Source organism: Apis laboriosa, unplaced genomic scaffold (assembly GCF_014066325.1).
Source record: "Apis laboriosa isolate Shangri-la unplaced genomic scaffold, ASM1406632v1 scaffold4_cov146, whole genome shotgun sequence".
Lineage (NCBI taxonomy): Eukaryota > Metazoa > Arthropoda > Insecta > Hymenoptera > Apidae > Apis > Apis laboriosa.
This window is the reverse complement of record NW_025223501.1, coordinates 1,347,789-1,359,935: the sequence shown is the minus strand read 5'-3', so window position 1 is coordinate 1,359,935 and position 12,147 is coordinate 1,347,789. Positions and strand designations below refer to the sequence as shown.

The window sequence follows — 12,147 nt, the reverse complement described above, 5'->3', positions numbered from 1 at the left end:
TGATTCATACTACTTACTACCGACTTTCGTATTCGCCTGACCAATTGTCGATACGTTCTACTTAAACACTTCCGACTTTTCATTCGTTTCCTTAAAGGCGAATTTAGATTTTTCACTCTGGATATGCATCCTGTGAATGATGTACAATGAAAGATTGCTTTCACTTGTATTTTGTTCAAAGTGAACGTTCAAAATGATCAAGTGGAATAAATTATATTTCCAGGTATAAAATTAAATTCAATAAATTGAATAATCAGTTTTGTATAATTGTATAATTGTTTTGTATAATTAAATCTAAATTGATTTAAATCCGAAGTGTAAATTCACTTCAGTTTTTAGAATATCCAAAATGAAAGAGTGTTTAAATTCGCCTTTAAAAATTATTCTTATATTCCACAATTCTCAAGGAATTATATCCATTTTCGTTAAAGTCCAAATGCCTCTCTCTTTTCATCATTAATAACCCACCAATCCGATGGTCCAACCGGTTTTTTCACCGGATTTTCTTTTCAGGAAACGATTCCACGCCACGGCTGTCAATAGTCGTTGAACCTTTGGATAGCTTGGATTCACTCCTTTCAATCTTGCTTTCCAACACCGATCAATGAATGGCGGCTTCGCGAGAAATCGTGGAGCGCGATCTGGCTCGGTCGATAATGAAGTTTAGCAGGAAGAAAAACCCCACCATCGTGAAAAGAGATTCGGTCTGAAAGGAGGCTTTCAAGCAGGCTCGTCTCTCATTTCCATTAATCTCGTCGGCTAATCGCCCACGCGATTCAAAAGAAAACGGCTGTGATTTATTCCTTGGTCGCCATTATTATTTCTTCCGTAAATGCTCGAAAGAAAAAATAATCTTTCGATAGACGATCGATCGTTTGAAATAAATTATCCTCCAGATAAAAATATATCTTAACCAGTTCCTTTTCGAATGCGAAACGAATTATTGAGATACACGTATTTTTCTTCAATCTTTGGAAACTTTTCTACGATCTTCGTAGTAAACGTATAGGTTAGGATACGCGTCGATAAGGAAGGGAGTTTTGGAATTTTCTGTCACGTGACAGATCGAAAGTTAGGAAATCAGCGTACGCTGATGGACGAAATGTGTTTCGAGTTTCGAAGCGACAGATATACACGCGTAGTTTCGACGACTACTACTTCGTTTCCATCCCTTTTTCCACGTCTTTTCTAACCCCCTTATCGGCTTTGAACTTGTTTCGCCCCTTGCCAAAGGGAAACTTACGACTTCTTTCGTATCTTTTTTCCTAAAAAAGAAGAAAGAATTTTTTTTTTTTCTTTAATTTTTCTCCCTTATCGAGTTCGAGAACGAACGAGAAACTAGAAGAGTGCGAGTTCCAACGTCGTTTTATTATTCAAACGAGTAAAATTTCGAGAAATTCGTAAAATGGACGGAAAGAAGAGAAGGAAGAATGGAAAAACGAACCATTGTTTCGTACCATTCGATCTTTTTAATTAAAACCACATCTCTGTTTGAGGTTTGAGAATACCATCTTCCAGAAACCCATAGATCGACCAATTAACCGTGCTACTTCCTTCTTTGAAAGAAAGAGATCAAGGGGTTTTCAAGAAAGTTTGAAAGCGTAGGGAAGAGGGAGGGAAACGAGTTAAAGGAACCTGGTGGCGAAACCGTTATTAAGATTACGGTGGGCCGCGCATGAGTAATGACATCCTCCTTTGCTTCCAACCATCGTTCCCTGATAAATTACCTCCTCCCTTAATTACTCGAGTCTCAACATTCCGTTTATGTCCGCATTTCACGTTTCAGTTGGTTCCAGGAATCGAGCTGCTTTTCCACGAAAATGAGGCACACGTGGGGAAGGAATTTCTTGAAAATGGAACACGAGTTTTTGGATATAAAAGTATGAAGATTTATAGATATTATCCATTCTTCTTTTTGATTTTGATCAAAATGATTCATCAGGTATGCAAGATTGAAATGGGTTTGAGTTTTATCTCAATTAGATTTTTTTCGAATTAAATGTTTCGTTCTTTCCTTGGTTTGGATTAGGATTAGATCCGATTGTGGTCTAAATCACCAATTGGATTTTTCTTTTTTTTCCAATCTTGAGATTAAACCTGGGATTAGGTCTGGTTTTGGTTGGAATTAAGTTTTACAATTAGATCTTTTACATCCTTTTTAATTCTCAAGATCAAATTAACCAGATCTCTGCTGTGTATTTTGCTCTTTCTTTTTCCCAATCTGGTTTTGGTGGAAATTAAATCTCAATAAATTCTGAGATAAATATTTTTACTTATTCTTTTTCAACTCCAAAATTAGATTTCATCAGACCAAATTAAAGCTAGAGCTTTCTCATTCTCTTTTTAAGAATTTATATTACTTATTCCTTATCATAACATAATTATTCTTTGTTTCAGTTTTAAAATTATATTTGAAAGATCAAAGTAAATCTCAGTTAAACCTTTCACTTATTCTTCTTTCAATGTTGAAGAATTAAGTTTATATGATTCTTCTTTTTTTTTAAACTCTAAGATTAGATTTAATTGCAAAGTTTTAATTAGACTTAAATCTTCCATTTATTCTTCCATGGAATTAGAATTACTTTCATAGAATTTCTTTCAACTCACACTTCATCCATCTTGATACGTCACATCTAAGATCTAAGTTGGATCTCTAACTTATTCTTCCTTCAACTTTTTCTTACACTTAAAGACTTATCCTTTATTCAAAAATTAGATTTACTTGCAAGTTAAAAACTCACTTAAAAACCTAAGACAGACTAACTTTCACTTGTTTTTCCTTAAAATTAAAATTAAACATTTCATCCCACTTATTCTAACCTAAAAACTTATCCAAGTTAAAATTTCACATTTCCCCTTGTTCCATTCATTTCTTCAAACTTATACTTTATCCATCTCGATACGTCTCACTTATTTTTCCTTCAATCTAGAAATTAATTAATTACATTTTTCACTTATCCTAAATTTCACGTTTTCACGTCTCTTATATCTTTCTTTCTGAATTTAAACTTCATCTCTAAATACATCTCAACTAACACCTAATATGAAACTTTAACCTTACAAGCTTCAACACTTACAGACTTATTCCTCCTTTCAAGATTGGATTTAAGATTGCAAGTTGAATACTCAGTTGTATACATATATCAAATTAAAATTACGCTTAAAGTTGTCACTCATCTAAACCTCATCCCCTCCAAGTTAAAACGTTTCACGTTTCCACGTTTCTTATATTTCTTCCAACTTACTTACTTCATCCATCACATCCGCGCAAAAGCTCATAACATCCTCGTTGAACGTTCCATAAATCGTGCAACTCTAATGTCGCACTCCGAGACCTAAAGAGGCGATGAAAGTTCAAGGAGTTCTTCTCCACCGAGTTTGCCGACGAGTCGTGTATGTCGGCCTTTATAACTTTGCCCATATATATATATATATATATATATATCGAGATATTTCGTGATAAACTCAAGTAGCTTGGTCACAGAAAGGTTTAACCATGCGAAACGAAGAAATTACGATTTCTTACCTTTTCTAGAGAGAGAGAGAGAGAGAGAGAGAGAGAGAGAGAGAGAGAGAGAGAGAGAGAGGGTTAAGAATCTAATAACTGGAAGAGGATTTCTAGAATCGTTCCTTCAAGTTTCTCTCCCTTTGAGAAACTCTCGAGATCGAGCTTTCAAATATTATATCGATTTATATACCGCATAAACGCGACGATCAAGGATGATAATCTCTTCTAATATACAAGTTTATTCGAGTGAATTTATTCGAGTTTTGCTGCTATCCTTTGAGAGAAGCAAAATTATTATTATTATTTTTTTTTATTTTTCTTTTTGGAAAGGGAATGGAGAAGAAATATTCGAACGACTGACTTTGTCCGTGGTGGATAAATGGAAAAAAATGAATAAATTTTCTCTGGGATGACACGTTGATTGGTGAGTGTAATTTGTAGAATTATTATATGGTTGATGTCATACAGTTTGGTTTTAATTTCGATCATCATTGGAAGAAATTTTTCCTGATTTTCGTCATTATGATGAAAATGTTGAATAAATTTTATGCAAAAAATAAAAATATATATATATATATATTTCTTTTTTAAACAAAGGAAAAACAAGAAATTTTTAACGTTACGAATTTTGAAACGAATTTTATATAGTTTTTGTTTCGTCGTTAATTGAATTTTCTTTCTGCTGGTTAAATAAATAAATTTTTCCCCCCTCCCCGTTTCTCTACACGGTGTAATATAATTCAAAGTAAAATAAATTCGTTATATTCAACTTCTCCAGTCATTCAGATTCCATTTCTTTCGTTAAAATTATTATTTGCAACAACAAATTGTATGAATAATAACAGCAAATATAGAATTATTAAAATGATGCGCGTATCGAGGTAATGTTAAAATATTACAGTTTCAGCTTCGTGGAATAACAAATTATTATTAGTAGATAATCCTAAATATCTACTTGTACGGATAAATTATGCAAATTAGTCTTAACACAAGCTCAATTATGTTTATCCATATAATATTGGATGTTTATTATTATTTCTTCCCTTTTTTTTTAAAAATAATATTATAACAGCGCGCGTTTAATTTCGAGATCATAAATTTAAATAATTCCACTGGAAATATATAATTCCAGTTTTGCTTTCTTTCTAATTTCTCGTAATAATAAATTCATAAATGGAATGGGTTGTTGCACGAACCCAAAAATATTTTGCACGAACACTTTTACTTTTAATATTTTCACTTTCGAGGTGGCATGGCTGTCATAAATCTATGACCACCATCTCTCATGACACTAATGGCTGCGTTACTCTCCACGCTAGTTAAATCATCCATACACATTCTACCTTCACGTTTTATCTCCATTCTTTTTTTTTTTGTGAAATATTTAATTTTTGGCAACTTTTCCTCCTCCCTCTATGAATATTTTTCCCTCTTTCGGTCAATGCGAATAAACATCCATGATACAAGATACAAGAAACGTGTCTTTTTATCTGATTTTTTGGTACAACACATTTTACGAATATTTTAATTCAAATTGTTTTCACTTTTCGATTTATTAAGGAAATACTTGTGTAAAATCGTTATATAATACTATAAATTCTCATTCTTTCAGAATATAGGCAAGAATAAAAGAAAATATATGTGTATTTGATCCTCAGTCGTGATTCGTTTATCTATACTACTTGCCGAATCAGTAAAGTCAGATGTTCTACTTAAACTCCCCATAAATCTTCTCCTTTCGATTTCCTCTTGAATCAAACTTATATCCCACGAATATATCGTAGCATCAAAAATAATTTATTATTTAAATTAAAAATTTATTAAATTAAATATCCAGAAAGAATTGAAGAAAAAGAAATTCGTCATTCGTTGATCCATACTACTTATTACATCGACAATAAATTCACTCGGTTGACCGATCACCAATATATTCTACTTATAAAAGAAATATCTATTCAAACTTTTTTCAAATTATTCACAACTCAATTGAATCAAGTCTGAACCGATATTTTCAATTTATCTCGGCACCTAGAATCGATCCTCCAAACTATATCCCACTCATATATATATATATATGTACATATAAATAAATACTTTAACAAAAAGATTTAAGCACGAGCACATGGAAAACGTGTACGCCATATATTAAAAGGAACAACAAGCACGTTCGTTAAAGAGAAGGAATCACGTTAGAACCGCGTTATCATTATCCGCGCCACGTGACTTTTCGTCTCGTGAAAATGTCAGGCTATAATATAATAGAGTCCCTTTTACATATATATATATATGTATATATATCGATCGGCCACCGTTTCACGTGACGCGCTATCCCCTCCCCTGTAGCACAGCAACACGTGAGGGGAAAAAGCGTTACCTACTTGCGTGAAGAAATAGTAGTAGACTTTCATGCCACGATCGGCGAACAATTGGGCGAAGTGGATCGAGGGACAGATGAAGAAGTAGTCGCCAACCACGTCCGCAACCATTTTTTGGTAAATGTAGCCGTTGTACACTTCCTCCCAGTCCGTGTACTGAAACAGAAATATTTTCACTTCGTTAATGGGGAAATTATTATCTGTAGAGAGAGTTAAGTTTTAATTAGAAAATTAAGAGGAATTATATGAATTTGTATACATGACTGGAATGGGATTTTGTTTTATTTAATTTTCAAATTTGCAAAGTTACTATGCAATATTTTATAATAAATCTTGTCGAATATTTACGATTACGCGAGAATAAAAATTTATTCGGTGAATTTTTGTTTATTTAATTTTTAAATTTGCAATGTTATACTATGCAATATTCTATAATAAATCTCGTCGAATATTTACGATTGTGCGAATAAAAGTTTATTATTTGGTGAATTTATTTAATTTTCAAATTTTGCAAAGTTATTATGCAATATTCTACGATAAATCTCGTAAAAATTTTTCAATTTTTGTTTATGAATTTAATTTTCAAATTTACAAAATAACTAAATTTGCAAGAATTCTATAACAATATTTACGACTCCTCCAAATAACACGATTCCTCCAATTATCTAATCAATATTTTTAAATATCAATTTCCCAATAAATAATATATAAAATTCCTCAAATTTCGATTCAACGAACTTGGAGTAATCTTGTTTTCCTCGCCTCCACTCTCTCCTTCTCGCCACGAAATTTCCAAAAATTGGAACCCTTTCGAACAACAATATCGTTCAGATTAAATTGGACGAATTCTCAGAAACGGAATGTTTTTCCTTTCGATTCTGAAATCGTTACCAGCCACCTTTACCTCTCTCCCTTCTTCTTTTTTCGCTTTATTTACGCTATTTACGCCATTTACACCGAGGGGAGAAGAATTTAAGGCTCCGATAAAAGCAGGAACTTTTTTTTTCTTTCCTTTTCTTTTTTTCTTTTTTTCTTTTTTTTTTTTTTGCCCGTATCCGACGTTTTCAAACGGTTTTAAACGGCGGACAATTTTCTGATTCTTTACGGCGCGGTGAAATTCACGGTTCCCAGTTATCGAGCCCCGTTTATCACGGTTATACCGTAAACACCAGGCCCGATCGATACCAGGCCGATTATTGCTCTCGGTTTAACTGAAAATATAAACGGCCATTGTACGGTGCTCGCCACCGCGATGTTGTTAATTGTCCACTTGAAAAACTTTTGCTGTGTATTCTTTTCGCTCGATGCTGCGCCGTTCGAATAAAATTTCTGATAAATTTATAACGAGAGAGTTTCAATTTTCTTCTGCGTGTCTGTTATATAATTATATACGGCGATAAAAATACGATTTTTTTTTTTTTTGCTTCGATTCACGTTTAAATCGGAAAGGAATATATTTTTATTTTGAAATTGGAGGAATATCTTAAAAATCAATTTTTAGCGAATTTTTCGAATTCAAAGTTGCTTTTAATTCGAAGAAAAGTATAAAAATTTTAATTATAAATAATAAATCGCGATTTATCACGATTTATAGATTCATTATCCGCCTCTTTACATCTTATTTAACAATATCAAAAATATTTAATATATAATTTAATAATGAATTTCTTCTTTTATGTTACGTTCGACGTAATTCTTCTTGCTCTTCAAACTTCACGATTTGTTAATCAACGAGGGAAAAAGTTAGAATTAGAAAGGTGATCAGATATCAAAATCAATAATAATCAGTGGAGAAACTTGGATCTCCTCCCTCGGTTTCAGGGTGAGACGCATAATCGTTCTCGAATAAACAATGAGGCCTCCATTGAGGAATTATCGAGCAGAATTTTCGTGAATAATGGAATTGTCGTTAATTGACGGGCGCAGACTTAAGGAGGATGATATTGGAGGCGAAAGAGAGGAGTTTGAAGTGCTCCTTCAAACGAATCGACATTGGAACAGTGGAAACTAACTACCAATGATTCTAAAGATTCTTCGGCATTGATAAAGAGCTTTGGGGGAGAGGAAAGGAAATGAAAGATGTGAGGTTTGCGCACGGATTCCATTTTGTTCGATCGTGATTGACGGAGAGATGGAATTTAGTATTAACGTTGTACGAGAGCGATGTCTCTGGGAATCAATTAAATCTTTCCTTTTGTTTTTTCAAATGGTTTCTTTAAATTGCAATCTGTACAAGAAGAAGGAATAATTGCAAAAGGTGTATTTATTCTTACTTCTGGTACACACGTTTTTCCTGTCTTTGAAAATATTTTCAAATATCTTTGAAAATTGTTTAAAAAGAGAGGAACAATTGTAGAAGATGGATATAGTGATTCTTACTTTTATAGTCTTGTCTTTAAAAATTGTTTAAAATGCAATAAGGAATAATTGCAAAAGATGGAGGGAGCTATTGATGATTTTTATTTCTGGTATTTCTTGTCTTTAAAAATGTCAAAATTGTTTAAAAAGAGAGGAACAATTGTAAAAGATGGATATACTGATTCTTACTTTTATAGTCTTGTCTTTAAAAATTGTTTAAAATGCAATAAGGAATAATTGCAAAAGATGGTACTGATTTTTATTTATAGTACAGTCTTGCTTTTAAAGATACTAAAATTGTTTAAGAAAAGAGGAACAATTGTAGAAGATGGATATACTGATTCTTACTTTTATAGTCTTGTCTTTAAAAATTGTTTAAAATGCAATAAGGAATAATTGCAAAAGATGGAGGGAGCTATTGATGATTTTTATTTCTGGTATTTCTTGTCTTTAAAAATGTCAAAATTGTTTAAAAAGAGAGGAACAATTGTAAAAGATGGATATACTGATTCTTACTTTTATAGTCTTGTCTTTAAAAATTGTTTAAAATGCAATAAGGAATAATTGCAAAAGATGGTACTGATTTTTATTTATAGTACAGTCTTGCTTTTAAAGATACTAAAATTGTTTAAGAAAAGAGGAACAATTGTAGAAGATGGATATACTGATTCTTACTTTTATAGTCTTGTCTTTAAAAATTGTTTAAAATGCAAAAATGTAAAAAATGTATTGATGATTCTTATTTCTGGTACAGTTTTGTCTTTAAAAGTATTAAAATTATTTAAAAAGAAAGAAATAATTGCAAAAGATATATACTGATTTTTAGTTCTATTCTTATATTTAAAAATATCAAAATTAATTTAAAATGCAATGCTTTGATATAAATAAAAAAAAATCAAAGAGATATCGATTTTTATTTTTGATGCCTGCTGTTTAAGTCACTGTTTCCCTCAAATTTAACGATATTAAAATTATTTACAATACATTTTGCATAGTTTCAAGAAAGTATACGAATAATAGATAAAAAGGAATAGATATTGATTCTGATCTCTTAGCTCAAGTAATTTAAATTTTTCTTTTCACCAAAAATCCTGAAAAACAATTTCTTTTCATCTTGTACTTCATCAACCCAACGTGACTCTCGTACTTCTATTCTCTTCAAAATTAAAAAAAAACCTGCCAATAATAATCCTTAATATATAACCAAAATAATCGAATCTCAAACTAAAACTTCTCATATAAGCATCTCATATAAGCACTTCTAATAATAAGCACGTGTTCAAACTCGACTTTCTCCTTCAATCAATCAAATACGAGTACGTAATTTCAAAATATCGAATCACAAAATAAGAAAAAGAAGAAAAAGAAGAAGAAGAAGAAGAAGAAGAAGAAAAAATGAACGGTGTAACTTTGATTGCTCTGAAAGATTGCTCCAACAAGTTTGATGAAACGAGACCTCCCCCCTCTCCTCTCTCACTCTGGGACCAAAGAAGAAGACCAGCTTGAACCCAGCGTGTAATTAACCTCCTCAACTCTGCCATCTCTCTCCGTGAAATCCATCTTGTACACGCCGCCGCCATTCTGGAAATATCCTGCCACTCGTGTCGTTCCCCTTTGAGGGAAGCATCGAATGTAATATCGCCGTTCCTTGGACACTGCCGCCCTTTTTCTTTCACGATGCTCGAAATCACGCCCTCACCCAACCCGAGATTCCTATCCTGTGGTCGAGGATGGTCATACATTTTAATGGGGAATCACGTTGGAATTAGCATACCGACTATATGGTGGAAGGGGTTGTCGATTAAAACAGATGCAAATGAACAGGGTGTCTTCTCCCACTATTATTTTCTGAACGATTACTGGAACGTCGCCCTCCCCTCCTCCCCATTGTTAATGAAACCTGTGAACAGATCTAATTCTATCCCAACATCAATCTATTGGAAGATTATGGTAGAACGGTTTGGTGGAAGAGGAAAACAGGAGGATTGTAAAATTGGGTGATTGGGTAATTTTAGAAAGATTGAATTTACTTGTGAATTATTGTTAATTGATATTTTTTTTAGAAATTTTGCCTATGATCGTGTTTTATGCTTGGAGGAAAAATTTTGAGAATTTGTAAGTTTAATTTCAATTTCTGATGAATTTTTTGTAATGATGGAAAAAAGTGATTAGATTTGCCAGAAATTAAGATTTATTATTAGTTTTATTTCAAAGTTTCAAAACATGTAGTTCTTTGAATATTCCAATCAGAAGAATATATATTCAAGTTAGTTTTATTTTTTGCCAATATGTATAATTGAAATGAATGCTATTAAAAGTTAAAAGTCGAAGTTCAACTTTCTTATTACAATGCCAAAATCTATAATTACTGTTCAACTTTTCAGAAAGAGATTAAGATATTTTATGTTATATCAAAAAAAAGAGAGAAATATACACTAGTCACTCAAAAGTCAAAGTTCAACTTTCTTATTGCATTACCAAAATCTATAATTACTGTACAACTTTTTAGAAAGAGATTAAGATATTTTATGTTATATTAAAAAAAAGAGAGAAATATACAAGCCACTCAAAAGTCAAAATTCAACTTTTTTATTTCAGTGCCAAAATCTATAATTACTGTTCAACTTTTCAGAAAGAGATTAGGATATTATATTAAGAAAAAAGAGAGAAATATACAAAATATACAAAATGTACAATTAAGGATTAATTCTCACTTAAATTTTAATTTATCATTCGATTACTTGTTTCCACCCACTACATACCACGCATTCCTAAACAGGATGAAATTTTGTCAAAGACACAGGCAACACGATAGCCTTGGCTGCCTCTCGAGGCTTTGATCCGAAGTTTCAACCGCAGGAATCTCGCGTAATCTCGGTCCTTATCGAAGAAGGAAGGAATAAATTGTCGGTGACAAATTGTGAGAAGACTTGCTGATCGTGAGCCACTCCTGAGATACATTTAAATCGAGAACAATTCCTTGATCTTTTTAAATCGTCAGAGTTACAATCTTTCCATTTTCCATTCCAAGCGTCGTCCACACACGAATGTCTTCGTATATATCGAGCTCGAAAATTCAATGATTGCCGATTTCATTTTGCATCTGCAAGAGAAACTTGTATCTCTTGGATGAACAAAAAGAGAAAATTAAAAAATTCACCACATATTTTTATTGCGGCCTCTTCCTCCGAAACGTTCTCCAATTATTTTTCGATGAAGCTCGGTTTATGGCTAAACCCTCTCCCCTGTGGTCCCTTCACGCATCGGGAAGTCGATGCAGAAACGGAACGAGTCCGTTCTTTTTTTTTTTCTTTTCAACCGTTAACAACTCGCCATTCACGAGTATTCTGCGCTCGTTAGCTCGTAGTTCTTTAAAAGAGTTTATATAAAAATTTTCCCCAGTTTTTTCTTCTCATTTTTCAATATTTTCCCTTCATTCATTGGTATCAATCGAGAATACAATCAACAATCGGAAGTGTTGTTTAATCTTGCAAGAATGGATTCATCGAATCCATTAATAAAAAAAAGAAAAATTAAACTATTCCTTATGTTGAAAAAAAAAAAGATTAAAAAAAAATTATTTCGTTAAAAATTTACACAATTGAATCGTGATGATTCGAATTGAAGGATGGAAAATATTTTTATATTATGAATTTCAAATGAATGGAAACCATTTCTTTTGTGTAAAAAAAAAAATTGCGGAAAAATTATATATCGTTACAAATTTGCAGAATCGCGAATGATTATTAAACACGAAATAGAAAAAACGCGTTTTTTTTATCATCTGATGAATTTCAAATTTGAGATAACTTCTTTAAAAAAAAAAAAAAAAATTCTCGAAAAATATATTTATTAAAAATTTTCAGAATTTCCAGAAAATAATTAACCAAAAAAAAAAAAAAAAAA

The 12,147-nt window shown here is 32.0% G+C and overlaps 1 protein-coding gene across 1 annotated transcript in view; it reads right to left on the bottom strand.

Moving 5' to 3' along the window:
* The window catches only part of LOC122717278 (acetylcholinesterase-like), a 123,024-nt gene that overhangs the window by 15,762 nt on the left and 95,115 nt on the right, over positions 1–12,147 (bottom strand). The window contains exon 3 of the mRNA XM_043941194.1: positions 5,887–6,039. Coding sequence (XP_043797129.1) covers positions 5,887–6,039 — 153 coding nt within the window. The remainder of the gene's footprint in view (positions 1–5,886; positions 6,040–12,147) is intronic.